Below are 21745 nucleotides of genomic sequence, written 5' to 3'. Positions count from 1 at the left end.
TTGTTAATACGATTTAAATGTAAATACATATAATAGTGATATGTTTAAATAATTAATTTTCCTTTAATTGCATGAAGCAAATTAAAAATTCAATTTATTATTTATGTCGGTGTATTTTCATTAAAATTATATATATCTAAACAAACAAGATAGTATACAAAAAAATAAATAACAATTTTCTTATTTATAAATATCAATTATATAATGTTTATCTAAAGAACATAGAATGATACTAACAATATTACATAAAAATTAATTTTGTTTCTATTAACCTTAAAGATTAAGGTCTTGTATGTACTTTTGCACAGTTTCATATAGATTAGTAGCACCATTACAAGTATGTGTTGGTATATTAGAGATGAATTCCATACTGATCATAACACCCTTGTTCCAAGATGATTTCATGAAGCTTGTAATACATGATACACTTGGTAGTTGAGCCCACTAAAAAAAAATTATTGGTATTGATTTATTTAAACAACCAACATTTTATGAATATAAAAATTATCTTAAATATAACATTAATTCTTTGCACATTCATATATTTTTAACATCAAGTAGGGATATCAAAAAGTAAGATATCTAAACACCTATTGCATAGAAGATTATACCATTTGATACCAAAGAATTAAACAAACAATAAATTAGAATTTATTGTTAATTCTTTTAGTATTTTACCTCCTTAGTAATCTCTTCAGGTACATTTTCTTTCACATACGGAGCAACATTTACATACAGTTTTTCATACAATTTAGCAGTTTCTTCGGATTTTGACCACAATCCTTCCGCATAAGTATAATATACGACACCACCAACGATAGTGGATTTTATGGCAAACCTGAAGATATAACCTCAAACTTAAAATTCAAGTTCCTTGAATACATATATTTATATTCAAATACCGTAATAGAACCACATCCTTAGTTCTTACAGCACGTACTAACCGGGTTAGATTCATTGTATAATGTAGATTATTTTAACAGGATAATCCTGTTATACTTTCGTTTGTTACAGTTAGAGAAACATGAAAATTACGTAAAGCTCCTCACAATTTCCGGTTGAATCCAAAGTTCATATATGTATATAGAGTACGTACATACTTATATATGTATACAGTGTCATATCTTGTTTCGTACTTTTATATATGCATATATATGTCAAATAATTAACATTCTAAATATTTTTTAATCGTATAAAATATTTCATGTGTGAAAATCACAGTTATTAAAATTATAAAATTAATATTGTGGTTTACATAGTTTTCTATATGTTTGCGACGTATACAAAAATTCAAAACATGAAAATTTTATGATAAAGTTGTTCCTGACTGTTCGGTTCTTTATATCTTTCTTAATCATATTTATATTTTTAACAGACAATGTGCAGCAGTATGTTTGTCTACCTGTCAAAATAATCAGTAACTGCTGTTTATTGTAGCTACAATTATTATCGTATAGGTTAAACTTAAAATTATTTTGTGTTTTGTATGCAAACTTATATGATGTGGCCTCAAGAATATATAGGATTAAAGGTTTATTGATTGTGTTCATAAAATTTATTTTTTTGTAATATCAATAAAAGTAGTATTGAGTAATTTTTCTTGCAGCATATAGAAAATTTGCTGATTTGTGGAATATGCTATGAATTCATGGATACATCTGTTATGACATCATGCTCTCATAACTGTAAGATAAAAACTATTTACTTTTAATATATTAACAGGATTTTTATTATTCATTATTATCATTATTATTATTCTCTTAAATTTTAGATTGCTCTTTATGTATCAGAAAGTATTTACATTACAAAACGCAATGTCCTGCGTGCTTTGCAGAAACTTTTGAAAAGGATTTAAGGAAAAATAAAGTTCTAGATGAGATTATAGCACACTTTTTACAAATTAAAGATAAATTAAAAAGATCTTTACAAATTCAGATTCAATTCACAAAATTTAATGAAGCTGATGATGTTTCTAATTCACCAAAATCATTGCTTCAAAATAAGAGTGCATATATAAATGGACAAGAAAATAAAGTTGTATATAGTAAAATTATTAATAATATTCCTACTTCTCAAAGTAATACTTCACCATCTATACATGTACAAAAAGATTTATCTAGTCCTAGTACAAGTGGAATACCTAGAATACCTTTAATGTTTACACCTAAAAGTAATAAACGTCCAATTATAACAAATACAGAAGAAACTAAGGTTGTTATATGTCCAGTATGTAAGGTTACCATTTCAGAATTAAAAATAAACAGACATCTTGATGATTGTTTAAAAAGGGAATCTGTGAAAGAGAAACCTCAAATGTAACAAAATGCTAATGTTTAGTATACAAATATTTAATTAGAAAAATGTAATGACTTTTTATTTTTATAGAATAGAATTGAAACGTAAACCACTGCCAAAGTTAGTATTTAGTTTAATGAAAGATGCTGTACTAAAAAAGAAAGCAAAGGAATTTGGTTTGTCTTCACAAGGAGATCGGAAAGCTTTGGAAACGCGACTACAAAGATATATTGTTCTTTATAATGCAGAATGTGATAAACTAAATCCACGATCAGTCACAGAATTAGTAAAACAATGTGAAGATGAAGAGAACCTAGAAAAAAAAGTTAACAAAACATTTTTTCTAAATGTAAATATTTTATATTAGCTTATTGCGTTTGTCTAAAAACTACACTTTTTTGCTTTTTAATTAAACTTATCCAATTATTTACCATTTCAGAAATTACAAGTTACTAAAAACACAGAAGAGAATGCTATAGAAGATGAACGAAGAAAATATTGTAAGTTTTTTAAATTCTTAAGCTTTTCCATATAATATTTATAATATTTGATGATTATTTTATTTTCATCAGTGGAAACGCACAAAAATAGCTTTGACAGTCTAATTAATAAGATCAAAAGTATACAATCTTCACAAAAGCCATCAGCACGGCGTAGTTTGTTAATGACAAGTACAGAACGTGATGAGGATGTTTCACCTAAACGTCAAATGATGAGTGAAAATTTGGATGATTCAATGATTCATACAGAACAAATTGATCTTAAGCTGTCAAATTCTGCTGCATATATTCAGGATTCTGATTCAGATACTTCTTGTCCATTACAAATGTATTCGAGTATTGATCCAAACAAATTTCTTAATATAGAATTATCTTCTAATAATAATGTTTCGAGTAATAAATCTGAGAATGATCAAACAAATGATGATCAAGAAGCATCTATATTTAATTATTCATCTATGAAAATAAATGAGGCAGAGAAAAGTTACAGTTCAGATGCATTTAGTGATACATCCATTCATGATAAAGCAACACAATCAGAAATGAACAATTCATCTTATAAGAATACATTAGAAAGTAATTTGAAAAATTTACCTAATACTTCCAAATATAAGAAATTGCTACAAAGAAGAAAGACATCATTTTTAAAAAATGAAGTGGAACAGACAGAGTCTGTTACTACAAGTATGAAACGTCTTGATTCTGATAGCATTTCAGATCAAAAGGAAGAAGGAGATGAGAGATCAAAATCTATCTTGCAAGATATTGCATGTGATTTATCAAGTAATGATAGTATTGACAGTAAATTTAATCATGGTATGTAATGTGCTTTTAGTAAAAGTTTAATTGGTTATTTATTAAGTGGTTTCATAATGCTGTATAAAAATTAACACGTCCACAGTCTGTCGTAGTGTCATGTATATACGGCCTATTCACATGTCCCCTAATATAATCACAGATAATCGATCCAAAAATTATATATTTTTTGCTTATAGAATAACAACACCAACAAGTTGTTATAACAGTAACAAGTTCCTGCATAAAAGAAATAATTGAATTGCATATAAGTTGAATTTAAAAATAATTAAAAGATAATCAAAACATATTTCCGATTATATTTGCTGCAATATTTTTTCTGGAAGATGTGCATATCGCTTGCTTGCATATATGAAGAAATATGTATGTTTCCACCTCGGATTGTGAACGTGTTAAACATATATTTGTGAAAAAAGAACCCTTTCATGATAGAATATTAATCAAAATTTTTAAATATAAAAAGATTACTAAAAACATTGAAACACAAAAGTCAGCATTGATTTAATATTGGAATATAACAGAAACATATTGAAAATGGATTGAGATATTAACAAATTTTCTAAACAATCTTACAGGAAAATTACGTTCTACTAGCCTTGGATTTATAGATAGTAAAGTAACGAGTCCCTCAAATTTGGAGAAAGAAAATATAAGTTCTTCTCCTGAATGCAGTAAAAATTGTTCTAGTCGAAAAAGAACTCGCGATTTGATACAAACTGATAATAATCTCATGTCAAATAACATGAAAAAAGTTAAAAAATCGTCTCTGCGCTCCACGATTGAGGCCAAAGAATTAAATAATGAAGAGTCTTCATGTGCTTTAAATGATGAAAAAATGGAATATGCACTGAATAAATCACGATTGAGAAAACGATTGTTAAACGTTACGGAAAATACCAACGTCGTAAGAAAATCTGCTAGAGCAAAGCTTAAAAAAAATGAATCATAAAAATAAAATAAATGTTTTATAAATTACTTTCATTATTGTATATTTAGTAAATTTATACATTATTTATCGCCTTTAATATTTAAAAATAAGTAATATCCAGTTTTATTAACGTACAAAAAGTTAAAAAAAATGAATATGTAAATAGTTTCAAAATTATTGTATTTTTTGATTTATTTTATAGGAATTAATTTAAACACCTAATAATGTAGATGTCTCTTTGCATTAATTTATTTTGTACTTGACTTTATTATATATTAGATATTTAATTACAAGTATATTTTATTTACACTGTTTAGTATTAAATATAAAAGAAAGTAGTCATGTATACTTTATTATATCTTTTAATATACACGTCTACAATTTTACTTTCCTTTTCTCTTGCATAAGATGTAATGATTTAGCACAAATAAGTATATTGGAAAAAATACAAAATTATTTATCAAAGACACCAAATTTTATTGAATATATTACAGTATTTTGATCAGAAAGGGATCAACAATGGTAAAATGATGACAACCACATAAAATTTTACATCCCACCTTTGTATAGATATTAACAATAATATAAGAAGCCTAACTTACTTAACACTAAAATAGCTGTCTTTGATATTGTTTACGCATAAAATATGTGTCTTTGTTATGTATTTTATTTCTCATACACTTTGGTATCATTTATACATATAATCTTATGTACATTTTATGTATATATTTTCTAATATAGTTTCTTTTCTACATAATAGAACTTTAAAAGCTTCTAATATTCTAGTGGAACAACTATCACATTCATGAAACACTTTATTTTTAATTCTTTCGTAAAGATACTGTTATAATTTTATGATGATGATGATTTATTTATTACATTGAATCTTATATGTGTATATGTATTGTTTTTTTCTCCTAAATAAATATAAGCGCAACATTAATAGGAATGAAATTTTCTTTAAGGGTTTTAAATGGGTTGCGCTAATAGTTATATATCCTTCGACATTAAATGTTATTCATATTTGGCAGTGTTTCTGAAACTATTTTTTGCGAAGTCAAAATTTTAATATTTGTGAACTTCGTGTTTTTATAAATTTCATTTTTATAAATATTATATCTAATAACATTCTGCTTAGATATAGTTAATTATTTTATGTTCCATTACATGTAGCTTTATCAACAAACTATTAATATATTCTTTAATTCAGCGAATAAGCTACATTGTAATATATATCATATAACTTTTTTGACTTGCATTTTAAAATTATCATATATCTTTTTTTTTATATGTAATTTACTCTGTTTTATATACTTTAATATTTCAAAAATAACTTTTTTTTTTTAATATTTTCATTGTCTTATTATTTTCTAACAAAGTTATAAGTTTAGATTGTTAGAGATTCTGGTAATATTGTATACTATACTATTGAGTAGTTTATTGATTTTTGTGATTGATTTTTTGACGGTTACGCATAAAATGTTTGAGAACCACTGCTGTATGGTATGGCATCAGGCGAGGTAGTTACTCAACGTTTACTACACTCCTAAATATACTACAAGCACGTTTCGTTTCCCTGTGTATAGAAATCCATAATACATATTCTTAAAGAACATAACAAATGTACATGTATATACAAGAAGAATATTTCTAAATATACAAGAGATTTATAACTTGATTTTCTTTTACTTAATAACACAATAAAAATTGATTGAAAGAAATTTTAATTTTTTTTTTTATTTTTTAGTAAAACTTTTTGTAAACATGTAAATTAATGATAACATAAAGATCGATTTAGGAAATTATATAAAGTTGAAATAATAAATTTATTTTTAAGTATAAATATCTATAAGTTTATTTTTAAGAAAATAAACTTCATGGAGCATAGGATTATGCCGTTTTAAAGTAGGATCAATAGTTTAAGTTCATATCGCTTAATACCATTTAATGTAGAACGATGTCTGATATTATGTTGTTCGATAAATGTTGCTTGATAAATGAAAAAAAGAAACAGCTGCATAGTGTGAAGCGCACACAAAAGCTTTTTCGATTGCTTAAAAATATCAAGTTTTAGAAAGTGAAGTTTTACAATTCACGTATCGTGGGAAGCTTATGCGCTTTTCTGCCGCGTCAAGCAAAAGCGTTTTATTACGTCGTTTGCGTGAGCTACTATCTAGAGCATGGCTCTAAAATTGAAACAGCCCTAAGTAACTTCTATTATACAGGACTTAAATACAATAAGATTAACGGTTGTATTCCATACAGTTTCTTTTTATCATTAGTTAATACACACGAATAGTATCGTTTCATCGAGAAACATTAGTTAACAATGTTGTTGCAGCCTAACATTTACACAATAAATGTCACATTTTCTTCCAAATAATATATCGATTTTATTTACATTATACGCGTGTAATATTTATAACATTATATGTACAGGAAATTATTTATTGGGCACACGTTATTCGAAAGAAAATGTGATATGTTAGTTGCGAGTGTATTTTGTCACTGCAAGCATCTCTCATGTTGCGCTTTGCAAGCACGTGCAGGTATGCGGTCTAATCTGCAACGATATGTTAGAAATGTTTGAGTTGCATCTTGTCGTTTTTAAACTTTGGGAACGTAAGATAAAACTATGTTACAGTTATTTACATGGGTGCGATGGTTCAACGACGCGATGAACAACTTACTTTCTTTATATGTATCGTCATATATTTTTCGTGATGGTTTGATTGACTCTTTGATTACCCAGTTTGATTTGTTTCTTCCCTCTATTACGTTTGAAATGATTGCTTTCATTCAAGTTCCGAGGAATTCTGATCGTTCTTTTACAGATAGTGCACAGAAGCGCGTTTTGTGCACATTAATCGAAGAAATTGTATACACGATTAAAGGAATATTTTACTACTAATTAGAATATTTATCATAGAATCTCTTCTTATTAATATATTTATTGTTTTCTCCAAAAAATTATCACGATGAATCACATTGTAACATTTTCTTAGAATTCAAGAAAATTCTCGTTTAATTACAGCGGACAATCGTCGGATTGTCAAGAAGCAATTATATCGTGTCGACGAATCTGTTAACTTTTAATGAATGTAGGATTCGAAACCGTGCATTTTAATCGCCCCATTGAAATTTTTAACTGACACGTTAAAAAATCCGAATAACGGGACCTTCGAATTTTGATTTTAACCGTTTAACGATATTATATTTAAAGGCTTCTCACCGTTAACGAACTTGTAGAAACGTGTATTTATTTTATCTAAGAGATCGATAAACGTAGCAACGAGAATCTTTCCTTATAAAATTTAAGCCAATTGGCATAATTTCTATATCAGTTAATTTTCAACAAAAGTGTTTTTCCATGACATTAGAACAACTTTCATTAAAGTTTGAAATATTTTAAATAGTCTCTCTGCGATATTCATACAAGATGTATAAATATATAAAGTTTTTACGATAATACATAGAACTTCTTTTATGGTTTCAAATCCTCTGAAGGACAGAGACGTATTCGTCCAGAGCAAAAGCTTTACAAAAATATTATCCTGCTTGTACAACAGCGATGGCCAATTGTGTATATTCAAACACGGTGTCTAGTTTTTAAAGGATTACGGAAAAATAAAGAGTCCTATCATATTTTCGTATTTTTCAAATAAATATCTATATGGCAAACATTTTACTTCTCCTTTACCTTCGCCACATTCTAAAACTCTCAAAGCAGTCTTATTATGTTAAATGAACTCTAAGGATGTTCGTTTCGAAGGATAAACCACACTGGATATCTTGTTATTATTCCGACCTACGTTAACAATGTATCTTCTGAAATATACGCTAATTAGATTTAAGTATCTGATGGAGTGTTACTACGAATGCAATTCGCACTAATCGCGTGGACTGTCTTACGTCTGAAAATGTAGTTTCATCTAAGGCTTCGATTTTCGTGTATTATATTTACAATTTTGTTCACAGTGAAATTTATATATTGCACTCGACCAACGCGCGTCGACTTCATTTACATTTATAAATATTAACGAATGAATTGTCTTTTAATGAGCGAATAACATTCATATTGAAACGAACTCGGAGGAATTGACCTTTGTCATGATATTTCGTTCGTAAGTTGGATGTTACTTTTGAAAATGAAAAATAAAAGATGTGTCGTGATGGACATAAAAGTTTCTTCTTTTTCTTCTAGCTTTTAAATATCAGGTTTTTCGGTTATGCATCTGATTAGCGTCACGTTGAGTTTTCTCGTTTGCTTCGTCTCATCACCGTGATACCAATGGAGCCCCTTATTTTGCGCAACAGATCTATTATATCAGCTGTTGTCATGTGTTCCACGCTTTCGTCATTCACCTGAAGCAGAAGAGCAACTGATGAATAATATATGAACAATAACGTATAATACGTTTTAAGCGAGAATAATAGAATTAATTTGTCGAACGTGCAAAATCTTAGTCACAATAGACTTTTGCAACAATATATATTTTCCAGGAATAACGTTATTTCTTTTGTAATTTTATCACTGTTCTTATTGTTATTGTACGCACTTACTATTTATCTTTTGTTGAATGATACGTTTTTATTACTTTATTTCCAATAAACAAGGAAGATCATAATTTAAAGAAGCAATTGTTCATTATGACTATTATTAACACAAAGAACTGTGTTTACACAGTTATATAAATTTAATTTTTAATTTCAGAGCTCTTACGTATACATGATACGTGTACATAATAAACTTTGAAAATTAGATTTACGGAATAATCTTCTTAGACTAAGATATTGTCACCTCATGGCTCAATTAATTGCAATATTCCATACAGATTGTGAAAAGTAATTTGAATTTAAAGTACAAGTTAGTGGGAAACATCATCTAGACTTTTTCAATTATTCCATGTCTTTTCGTTAGCATATTTATGTTCAGTTAGAAGAAGAAGGTACATATTAAAGTAGAAAATGAAACGCTAATTAGTAGCGATATTACCATCATAAGCACATCTCCTTGTTTTAGTCTACCATCCTTAGCTGCAACGCTGTCAGGGTGCACCACTGATATAACTGTACGGTTTCCTTCCGGTTGCAAGCTGAATCCCAGTCGACTATTCCAACCACGTGTCAGCTCTACCATGAACACCTTTAAGAACGATAATTATCGTTGCGACTAATATACGAATTTTGACTATAAATGTTAAATTTCCTTATAAAAAGAAAAAAAAGAAATAGGAATTTAGAAAGAAATAAAAATATTAAGCCGTTCCGAATTTATTATTTTCGGTATATTATCTGTTAAAAATAGATTTTTAATATTTCGAAGAATCACAATCTTTTAATTATATACCCTGTTCTACACATAATAATGATATTTTATTGATAATATTCAAAAAATTACAAATCATTAATTAAGAGTGAATTAAGTTCAAGTATTTATTTATAGAACGGGACATTCTGTATATTTATTTAGGGCCTGCTATTTTATCTTGGAAAGAAAAATTCAAGTTGCAAAATTTGAAAAGGAATAATCAAATATTTCAAAAGCTATCTTATGTATACGTTATTGGGCTTCAAATTGTGAAATAATGCTTCAAACAAGCTGCGCTAAACAGCTACGATAAACAGAAATCATTTACATCGACAGTGTTACATTTAAGACTCTTCATGAGCGTTTAAAATACCCAATGCGTTTGAATGCCTAGAAACATACAGATTTTTTTAGTTTAATTTTATCTATACTTGTTTCAAACAAGATATCTCGACACTTAATATTTTTCCCTGAGTTTTTCATTCAATAACAGAGTAACATAATATAAGATATTTGACTCGCAAATAAATAGACTCAATATCAATTATGCTTCGCTGCGATTCGTTGAACGAGAACCTTACCTCACTTCCTTGCTCAACATTTTTAATGCGGGCAGCTGCGCTCGTGGGCTTCTCCTCTTTGTTTTCAGTTTTATCTATTCCATCATCTGGAGCGAACATCACGCCTTTCCACTTCAACAAACCCTTGCTGCCGCCGGGATCTTCTGCTCCCAAGATTTTCCCTGCATCGCACATAAAATTAAGTCACAACGCGCGACGTAAAGTTTACATTAAACGATGGATTTCGATTTTCGAATCGGTTGCAGTTGTGTAAGTTATCGTTTGATTCAGTTGCATTTGAAATCGAATAATCGCGTTCTTTTTACAAAAACAGCAAAAGCGACCTACGTTAAATTGCTTTTTAAAGTAAGTACCTCGTGTACACGCGCGTGTCCGGTGCCGATGACACTGCGCTGTACTTGTTAGCCGCCGAATTGAACTCGGCTAACTGATTCATAAGGAAGAGCGACGGTCGAACGAATGACGATGATCTGTCAACGACGCTAAGAGGTGTTCTCTCCGAAAGCCGAGAAACTGAAACGATTCATACTCCACAGCTGATGGAGAAGACGTTCGCTGTTGAGAAGCTCGTACGAGACTGTCTCTCCGATTACTGACAGACTAAACGACTAAATTCTTGCTCTATGACTGGCGCAGATGATATTGGCGATTCGAACGTTCGTGATGAACGTTGTACTCGACCGGACGTCCAGTAAGGCGTAAAACGGAAGCCGGAAATATGCACGCTGATTGGTTTCCACCAAACGCAAGAAAAAGGTCAAGCAGCATGCTCGTTCGCTGGGAATTGCTCGTTGCACTCCCGTGCGTGGCCCTGGGCCGGAAGAGGGTGAGCGACACGTGGACGAACGCGAGGGTTCGAATTTAATTAGGCAAAGGTCACGGAAATTCTTCCGGGTGAGCTCCGACCGGCCGGACCCTTACAATTAGCTAAATTACCCTTCGGAAATAACCACCCGACTATTGAAAACACGGTGGACATGAAACATTAAAAGTAAACACTGTTGCAATTGCCGAAGCGAATAGTTGTGTAACATCCCGAAGTGCTAACGTCCCGACTCTAAAATAGCTTCCTGTCCGCGAAAGCGAGCGTCATAAAAGCTACGCTGGAATACCCTCACGCCTTTGTCCTTGATCCTTCGATCGTAACGTGGTCTCCGCGTTGGGTGACTTGTCGATGTAAACGATAACGACTGATGCGCTGATAATGAAGTCTTCGGGGAGCTGATACGATGATCCATGACGTTATCTATGCTGGCTCCAATGTCCATTGAACAGTGTCCTCTTGATGTCTGCTACGCTTCGGTGGTCCATTCGTTTGATATTGCATAGAGCAACAACAAGGACAATGGAACAAGGAAAAATCGAGTGTGTTTCATTTGGAGGGCTACTTGACCGATACCGATAGATCCTGTGTGAAGCGTGGGATTAACCGTATGCTTTATCTTGCATGGGAAGAAGCGCTAACTGTTTCAAGTTTCTCTTGTAGACGTCGTTGATGACGCGAACCGTGACGGCGTGGGAGATACCGTTTGCTCCACCCTTCTTAATTGCCAGCACAGTGACGCAAGATCGTCTTTTTTTAGCACGACAATACTATTCTCACTCCAGTACAGTGTTTCTTTATGGTCCACTTCTGTCGAACGTCCAGATGATGTACGTGCTTCTTGTATATTATATGTCTCGGGTAGAACTGCTTTACCTTCTGCATGTGTTGTCAATGCGATTTGCGATGATTGGCAGGTAAAGCGCGGGAATCGATCTGCGCTAATCTCGTAAGCGAATTACCGATCGAAAGGTGACCCAGGGTTAATGCGACAGGATCGTTGGAATCGGAGGAGAGAGGAGATAATGGATGAGAGTTTAATATCGACTCGATTTCGATCGCGAACGTGCTGAATTTTTCTTACGTGAACGATTCCTGTGAACGAATATCCACGACGCGCTACCGAAGTAAGGCGATGAAGGTTGCCACGAAGCGGCACGAGATTTGATCGACGATGAAAAATCTCCGAATCTTATCGCCCTTGCGGAATCTCCGATGAAGTTTCGTTTAAGTCGAAGAAAAAGCGTTACGACATATCCCACGACGATTCTTTTGAGCGCGGTGATACGAACGAGCGAGGAATTGGCGACACATCTTCTCTCTTTCGTCAACGCTCATACGATGAATTGAAGGAGCAAAGCGAAGGCAACACAAAGTATTCTCGTAGCGCCGGACCGGTCATTAATACGTTACTTAACGACGGACAGCTATTCGATTTTGCCGAGCCATCGAAAACTACTCGAATCTTCGTTATCGAGCTCGAAGGTTTGCAAAGCATGTGACGCGGTAGATAGAAAGCTCGCGCGTCGATCGCTGCTACTGTGCGTTGCTGAAAAGATGACTAGCGTAGGGAATGCGGGACTGATTGGTTGTTTCGTACAGATTCGACACAGTCGTAAAAATAAGCACGTGTATTGGTCGAAAGTGACACATGTACAAACAAAGCAGTACAGACCAGGTCTGACGATAAACAATACAGAACAGTATTCCCCTTGCCCCTACGCCATGTTCTAGCAACGCACAGTACATAGCTGCGTTCAATTTCGGATCGTCATTGAGATTTCGTTCGAGCTAGAGGAATAATCGATGCGGGGCACGTGTTCGCGATTCTGCCAGCTGGTTCTTCTTCTCGTTGAACGATAATGCGACGATGTAACGTTCGGAATTGTCACGTAAACGCGCATCATGGAAGTCTGCCGTGGCAACGACGACATCCGCGTGTATTTTTCGCTTCTTAGCGCGAACGTAGGAATCCACCACGTTTGTCCTCTTGCGTCGTTGCTCGTTGACGCGCGATTCTTCGAGATATTTGCCCCTACACCTGAATGTGCGTGATCGCGGCGCGAACTGCTTTCGAATCGAACTCGCGGCTTTCGAATCGAATTGCTGTTTGCGACAGTATGACGCGTTCCTGAATACCTCGTTCAACTTTATCGCAATAAGCCATCACTCGCTTCCAGATTTTTCGCGTTTTCTGGTTCGTCTTGTTGTTCATCGTGATGTTGGCAGCAGGTCGTTCCTTGTGTGTTATCCCTGGTTCGTCCCAATAAACGCAACGATCGGACGTGATCGCGGATCGACTTCGATGAGCTGTCGTTAATAACGCGACGTGGCGAAGAACAAGCGCGTGTTGTTATTGTATTTCTTAAGCAACCGCTCTCAGGTTGCTTTAAAATCGTCCTTGTTGATGCCACAGGACTCGACTGCCGATTTCGCCTTACCAGATAGAGACAGACGAAGATAGTTCAACTTCTGAATGTTGTTCGAGTCTCGGTGCGAGTGGATCGTGTTCAAGAACGCGTTACCCAACGTAATCTAGTTGATTTTCGGTCGATTTCCGACAGACACGTCGACGAATGTTTGCATACGCGCCGCTTGCTTTTAAGTTCGTGAACGCGTTGGTCGACGACGACAGTGTTATACAAGCACAGAGACGCTTCCGAACCGAAAAATACGCGCGTTAATTACGAACGAAACGAAGAAGGATGGTCGCCTTGTTCCTCCTTATGCTTTCCTCGATTGTGTCCGGTTGTTTGTGATGTGCCAGACATTCTGCCTCTTCTTAGACGAGGATTCGACTCGAAGAATCGAAAAAGATTTAAGTGCGCGTGTTCCATGTCGATTACACTGTGCTGTACTTGTTGCACGCCCAATTAATCTTGGATTCGCGAGAGAGAGTGGCAGTCGAATGAACGATGAACTGTCAACGACACCAAGGGCTGTTCTTCTCCGAACGATAAGAGGATTTCGAATCGTCTCCGACCGCTGAGACAAGAATCACGAAGGATCGTTACGAATGGTCACAACGATACTTGACTCTACGATTACTAAGAATCGAACTCGATTCGAAAATAGGAAGCTCGGCCAAGACTGTCAACCGATCGTTCGACTGATTAAACGATACTTTGTTTCACGAATGCTTGCAGAGTCGAAGTTGACGAGTCGAAAACTCAGACGAGACTGTTCTCTCCGAATGCTGAGAGGATCGAAACGATTCTAAACTTCTCCCACGACTCGTGAGAACGATGTCGATTAATTCGAAATTTCGTGACTGTGTTTGGCTCGACCGGACGTCCAGCAAGGCCGAAAACGGAAGCTTGGAAAATATGCATCCTGACTGGTTTTCCCCAAATGCGAGAAAATGGACGAGAATACGGACGCGAGTGGCACTCACTGCATTTCCGTGCGTGATTAGGTAGGGGTTGCGAAAATTCTTTCAGATGAGCTTCGACCGGTCGGCACGTTACAATTAGCTAAATTACCCTTCGGAAACAACCGCGTTTGCGACACACTCGGTTATTGCGAACACAATGCACATGGGAAATTAAAAGTGCAGTTACAATTATCGAGAAGAATCGTTCAAAATGCTCACGTAAAATAGTTTCTTGATTAAACCGAGCGTCGTACAATTATTCACGAAAATCTGCACATGTTTCTTTCTTGCAGAGGAAACACCTTGTTAATAGTAAAAAGTAAGAAGAAATATGTAGAGACTTTTTCACGAAAATTGCGTTTATATATGTGTATATATATATAAATCACTTAATTAATGAATTATTAGTTAAATTTCAATGTGAATGAAATGTAATATAATTACTATTGACACAGTAGACTGACCTATATTCCTTCGTTGAAAATTAAATTATTCGTGTGTGTGATCTTTCATGTCGCACTTTCACGTCGCAAATTTTTCGCACAATAATCAACCTATATATCGATTATTTGTATATATAAATAAAAAGAAAAATGCCAGACAATGGGATAACGAATGATTTAACTGGTCACGATCTGGAATAAAGGTATTGAACAATTATTGAGTGAACTGATCGCGTGCAAGTGACTGAACTGATTGTGAATGTTGTATACGAAATCAAGGTAACACGATATAGTTGTAAGAAGATATTGCACGTTCGTACTATACTGGAAGATAAGATAATAAACTCGTTGCCGCAATTCCTTGTAATCCGCTTAAAAGTTGATACTTCTCGTTTAAGTTGTGATTTGTATTTTTTAATTGGACGTTCTGTTGAAATAGTCCGTTCGATGATTTTCATATTAAATTTATTCTCATTGTTAATTATTTGATATCGAGTAATTACAGTGAAATAAATTACACCGAAATGAATAATTAGATACATATATCGAAATAAAATTAACGACCGATGAGCATTAAGATATCTATATGGGAATTTAAATTACTCAGGCGGAGAACTCGATAATTATTTACAAAGTGGACGATCTCATCGATTTCAATGACCTTGAAATATGTTGATAAAATCAACATTCTGAATAATTTCTCTCTGTTCGTGCTACTCGGCTTTGGATATTTTTTTTCCGAGATAGTCGTAAAAAGCTTCGGTTTGATGTACGTTACGATTACGCTTCATTGTGGCACAGAAGAAGTCATCTCGTGGTATTCGTACTTTCATCTAACCTAGTTCTATTCCAACCTAGTTCATCTTCGATAATCATTTTCAACCCACGTAAGAAAGAACAATCAATGGTTTCGATTTGGATTAGATAACCATTCGGTCGATCGCGCCGAGAGACGCCCGATAACGCTACTGTGTAATAAGCTCTGATATAAAATAATAAGACAGATTCAATTCACATCAAGCTCTGTATTATCTGTATTATCGTCATTTGAAATTAGGAACATCGTTGCCGTGATATTGGAAGAAGCGACTATTTGATTTTTAGAACCGTGACATCGTCGTCGAAACAGAATCTTTCGCTTATGTATGTCTCGGGAACTATAAAGCGACCGTAACGTGTCTAGAGAAAAGTTGTTCAGAACATTGACCTTGACTACATGTTTCAGCATCATTGAAATTGGTAAGTTCGTTCGCTTTACAAGTAATCACGGAGAATTTTCTTAATCTGTGTTCAAAGGTTAATTTGTTACTGTAAGCGTTCATCGTGAAAAAAATCTTTTCTTTGATAATATCGAAGTGTGTTTCAAGAATTGTTTCAATGCTTTATTTCCACCTTCTTATCTCGAAGAAAGAAAGAAACTGGAAGCGGTAAACAAGATATATCTAATGAAAGAATTTATCTTTTATCAATTTAGTTTCATCAATTTAATTTGAGCTTCAACTATTTTTAAATGAAATCGATCCAGCATCCTTTGAATCAATATGAAGGACTGAGTATTGCAATCGAATCAATTGTTCTCCTAATCCTTTTAACAGGAACATTCAATAAATCCCCTTTAATCAACAAAGCCACACCGATTCTATCCTCCCATTGTATCAATGAACAAACGAACTTAACTAGTAGAAAATACTATCAAAGCTAGTCTTTGCACGAACAAAAGTGGAGTTTCAAGCGCATATTCAAATAGATAAATAGAAAGGAGGCTAATTCGTTGATCCTCGTTATTTTATGGTGTATAGTATTCTTGACTAATTATAAGACTCTTTTTTTACTCTTTTTTTTTTGAATCTGCTAAATATTATTGAATATTTCATATTATGCGTAATCTGCAAATTTTTGCGCTTATAAATTTTTCATAAATATCGTATTTACGCTTTACTAAGGATAATGCTACAAACATTATTTTTAAAAATTTGCCTTGAAATTTACATCACTTTGCTTGATCAAACTACGCTATTAAAATCGAGATGACTGGAACTGCTGTGTGAATTTACTATTTAATAATATCTGTCAATGGTAATTTTCCCATATTTTTTCTCCATATCGAAATATATTGATAGACTCACTTTCTTAATTTCATTAGTTTTCGTTATTGACTGGATGTCACATTTACAAATTGTGTCATAAAGGGTCCACCTTCTTTTACACACATATAAAGAATTTCATTGATTCTTATGAAAATATCGGTCGAATTACGTGAAATATAGACTCTCCTATCACGCAGTTATAAAGAATTTCATTAACATTAGAACCAACGACCTTTATTTTACCTAAATACGATATACGTACATAAATAACTAGAATTAAAGCGATATGACGAAAATGAATAAGCACATATATGTAATTAGTTTTTGTTTTAATAAAACTGAACATCAACATTTTTCCTACACATTTTTAGTAATCGGAAAAATAACAAATCTGTTGCCATTCTGTTATGTTCACTGCTTCGGTAGTTCTAGTGTTAATTTCCTAATTCCTAATAAGAAGTTAAACATTTTTTCCAAGCGCGAACCTATCGCAAACCTACCAAGAAGGTAAATCTACCGAGCAATCAAAAGCAAATTCTTAACATTCGCACACCAATTCCAGTCACCTCGTTTAGAAAAATTCCCGTCTCATGAGAAAATTTAGGAACCTGGTATATCCTGATCACTGGAGTGTGTAGCCTTGTTTTTCGCCACGGTGTCAATGCCGGCGCCGCAGGCAGGATTGGCGCTCTGATAAGCCGGGTTTTTGTAGCTGAATGCTGCTGCGCTCGAACTGCTGGTCGAGGAGAGCAACGGTGGCATCGAAGCTGGCTCCGAGGGCAAATCGCTGTCGTGTTCGTTGCTGGACAATACGTTCGGTTCGAGACGCTCGTAATCGGTCTCGGTTGCCTTGTTTCCAAGTTCATCCTCCACGATGATCGCTTCCACGCCGCCAGGATAATCGAGATCCGAGTCCAAGTTGCAAAACTGAAAATGTGGCTTCCCTTGAGGCGCGGACAGATCGAGGAAACTCGGACGCGCCGGTGTCTTGGAGGAATCGCTGGAATCGCAAACGTCGTACAACGGTGGCGGATCGATTATGTCAGTTCCAGGTGTGTTTGGCTGGGAATTCGTTATCTGTGTCCTGATCGAGCACTGGTCGGAATCGGATGTCTCTGCCTGGCTGGCCGTCGATGTCGTGTACACGCTCGGATGCTTCTCCAGAGTTTCTGCAAGGATGGATATCATCTCCCTTAGACCATGCTTTTTCAGTTATTGGATGGAGCTGCCCGATGGATCGAGCTTTTTCCCTTCTTTTTTTATGTTGATGAGCACTTTCGCTCTGCGCGTTCTTTCCTATTCCGCACATAGGGCGTATTGACTTTCTTCTTTTTATTCGATACGGTACGAACTTTGATATGATTTTTAGCGAAGAAAGGTTTGGCGAATGATCGAGATGTTTCAGATGGATTCCAGTTTCAATCAGAGAAATATCGATTGCATCTATATAACGGTTACTTTAATCCCCCGATGTTAAATGACGTTTCTGGTACACCGTGTCAAAATCTTCAATAACGCGTTAGAAGCATTCGATGCTGAAGAATTAATTATTCCATATTAGAAAAATATTTGTATTTTACAACGACATAAATTGTTTCTTTTTCGATCATTTCGAATATAGAAAATGTAACAGTTATTTACAAATAACAAAGTTACTTATTTTACACGTTTACACGTATACATTTATTTTTCTCCTAATTTAATCGTATTTCAAGAAATGAAATCCATCTGTGTTATCATCTTTGAGTACCTAATATACATATATAAATAAAAAAAATTGCCCTGAAATTTTATTTTCTTCTTTTTTCATACGAATTCAAATCTTAAGTAGCTCCATAATTGGAATTCTGTAATTTTTTCCTCTGTCTATGATTTGTCGTTCATTTAGAACATAGAAATTCACGTTCGGATCAGTGTATTCAATTGTCGTCAGTTTATTTAACTCTTCAGGACTATCATGGCTGAAATGTTACACTATGCAAATTTTGTTCTAACATTATGATCATAGTAATACCATCTCAATGTTATTTATGACGTCTGAAAAATATAACTTCCCTGTATTTCATTTAACATTGAACATAATGATAATGAAAGTTACATTTATTTGACCTTATTGATTTTCAAAATACAGAAATGTATCAAGACGAAATCTCACGATCAATTGAGCGATTTTCTTTAACGATAGTTTTTAAAACGTTAATCGGACATTAATTTCGTTCCAATAGATACGGTTCAATCAAATAAATGCATTTATGCGAGAAAACGATATACCTTGATCATTATCGGCAGTAGGCGTACGCGTGGCAAGACGACGAAGTCTTCTTGGAGAGTTGCAAGATGCTCCAGATGATTGCTTGCAGCTCGACCCACTTGATGTACCTGGTGATAACTTCCGAACTGCTAGATCACACAGCATGTCTACGGCTTCCTGTCTGCAAGTTACAAAATATAATCAGACCACAAAGTAACGTTAACGTGTAGAGAAAGTTTGAAACGCTATCACAGTAATATGGTTAGACAATCATTTATTTTTAAGGAAATAATCTTCGTAACAGTTTCTTTCTCACATATACGTATAATATTACAAAAAATATGATAGGGAAGTACGGACATTTATGTCTGCTGATACCGAGTTCTGAGAAATATTTGATGAGATTGGGAAGAAAACGATTCATTGTGAACTTTTGAAAAGCAACACAATTCTAAAATTTGATGCGTATAATCTTTAGCTGAACGTAATCTCAAATACAGCTATTTTTTATTCTGATTTTTAACAGATCGTTTTAGGAATTGAGTTTAATGGAAACCTGGAGAAATTATTCAGTGGAATTACGAGATATATGAAGAACAGTCATTGAAAGGAACGTCGTACATCGTACATCATTCAATAAAATACTAATCTTATGAAAATACGTTGCCTTTCAGTTTCTCTTACATTTCGTGTTTTAAACTTCCATCTTCTGAAGTAAGTAATATAATAATTTTTATACTCATATGTTGGGAATATCAATGTCGTGAAATATATATTTACGTGTCTTTTAAATAATTTAATCAATTGAATAGTAAGTAAAAAAGTTCTACTAATTCACTGATCAATTTCTATTAATTTCTATTTCGTTTAATATGTAAAATATACTGTTTCGTGTCGTACTTGCCAACACAGATACGTTACTGGTTATGATAATATGAGAATGTTGCCAAATTATGAACAGCTTTTGAATCTAGCTCGTTAACTTTTAACTATAGACCACTCGTATCTGAGAGTAGTGTGTGAATTTTCACTTTACTACTACAATCTAGTGGAGAGATTTTAGAACTGCAGTATTTGAGTACTTTCAATTATAAAAAACTTTAATCAAAGAAATGAAAGTATTCGACAAACTAGATATATATTAAAATAATTTACAAACTATATGACAGATACCATACACATACGCATTTATAATTGTATTTGTGATAATGTAGTGATTTAAGTAATAATCGCAGAAGGCTGAAAGAATTTTTGCCGAACACACCGATGACGGATGCAAAAACAGAAAAATAGAAAAAAAAAAAAATATTTAATATCTTGGGAAGCAAGGAATATGTCTTTACAAATAGATTTATGAGGAAAGAATAGCCTGATAAATAATCTCAAATTTCCAAGGCAAATTTCCAAAAAAGTTTTTAGAATTCTCACTTTTCTCTACAATTTAATTAACGTACTTGCCCAACATAGCAACTGAGCCATTCATATATCACGCAGTAAAACAAAAGAGACATTAAATCATCGCGTTAAATCAACGGTAATAATTGGCGCGATTTAAAACTTTCAATTAGAAGGCGAGAGAAAGAATGAGGGTATCGAGGGACGAATTAGCGGGAATTTATTTTTCCATTGAATCTAGAAAGAAGAATGGAGGTGTGCCTAATTACGGCAGAGAAGTTTACCTCAAACTGGTTCGCGGTGGACGGAGTGGATGATCAGGTTCGGTCGGAGAAAGCGCGGAGACAGGAGTTTGCGCGAGATCTCTGTACAATCGAAGTCTCACGGTCGGGCCACATTGTCGCAGCAATTGGACGGCCTCTTCGTGGCTCATGGGAGACAACGGTGCACCGTCCACGGCGACTATTTTGTCTCCGGGTCGAATTCTGCCGTCGCTTAACGCCGGCTCCCGCACTAATGCCCTCACGTAATGACCCAGAGCGCTGCTGTCTGCCTTCCTCAGAGTGAAACCCAGACTTCCACCGACCTTTGTCATTTCTATGTCGAATTCCTGCCAGAGAGATTGCGAAAGAGAGTTTAGACCACTTAATCTCCATGACGCATTATCCAGGGTTACCGCTTCCTTTCGCGTAAATGAAAGTCGTGAGTATGGAAATTTGGGAACGTGGGTATCGTTGGTATGAAAGCTAGAGGATGTTTGAACGTTTTCAGAGGACCGTTATTTGTCGTAGATTGCATGGAACTGAGAGGTTCATAGAATTTATGGGTTTAACATTTCCTTTTACCTCGTCAGGGCCTCGCGAGATGCGTTAAATCTTTTGAGAGTACGTTTATATGACTGGAAAAATTTGATACCGTGACGACGAAATGCGTAGAATTTGA

The 21745-nt window shown here is 34.0% G+C and overlaps 3 protein-coding genes across 4 annotated transcripts in view; 1 reads left to right on the top strand and 2 right to left on the bottom strand.

Annotated features, from left to right (window-relative positions):
• Positions 1–175: 175 nt before the first annotated feature.
• LOC117155925 (MICOS complex subunit MIC13 homolog QIL1) lies at positions 176–1073 on the bottom strand. The gene is made up of 3 exons (XM_033332426.2): positions 945–1073; positions 679–838; positions 176–444 (listed from the first exon to the last, which is right to left on the bottom strand). Exons 1-3 carry the CDS (start codon positions 956–958, stop codon positions 274–276), a joined length of 345 nt encoding a protein of 114 aa, XP_033188317.1. The 5' UTR covers positions 959–1073; the 3' UTR covers positions 176–273.
• Positions 1074–1110: 37 nt separating this feature from the next.
• Positions 1111–4586, top strand: LOC117155923 (uncharacterized). Its single transcript, XM_033332423.2, has 7 exons — positions 1111–1531; positions 1607–1685; positions 1772–2315; positions 2386–2644; positions 2735–2795; positions 2868–3611; positions 4187–4586. Exons 1-7 carry the CDS (start codon positions 1487–1489, stop codon positions 4558–4560), a joined length of 2106 nt encoding a protein of 701 aa, XP_033188314.1. The 5' UTR covers positions 1111–1486; the 3' UTR covers positions 4561–4586.
• A 1674-nt stretch (positions 4587–6260) lies between these two features.
• The window catches only part of LOC117155921 (uncharacterized), a 227783-nt gene continuing 212298 nt past the window's right edge, over positions 6261–21745 (bottom strand). For both annotated transcript variants that reach the window (XM_076620960.1, XM_033332421.2), the window contains 6 exons: positions 21088–21413; positions 19429–19589; positions 17766–18326; positions 10432–10592; positions 9536–9685; positions 6261–8904 (listed from right to left, as the gene is read on the bottom strand). In XM_076620960.1, coding sequence (XP_076477075.1) covers positions 8785–8904; positions 9536–9685; positions 10432–10592; positions 17766–18326; positions 19429–19589; positions 21088–21413 — 1479 coding nt within the window. In that variant the 3' untranslated portion in view covers positions 6261–8784. The remainder of the gene's footprint in view (positions 8905–9535; positions 9686–10431; positions 10593–17765; positions 18327–19428; positions 19590–21087; positions 21414–21745) is intronic.

Source organism: Bombus vancouverensis, chromosome 8 (genome assembly GCF_051014615.1).
Source record: "Bombus vancouverensis nearcticus chromosome 8, iyBomVanc1_principal, whole genome shotgun sequence".
Classification (NCBI taxonomy): domain Eukaryota; kingdom Metazoa; phylum Arthropoda; class Insecta; order Hymenoptera; family Apidae; genus Bombus; species Bombus vancouverensis.
This window is presented reverse-complemented; position numbering and strand designations above follow the sequence as displayed.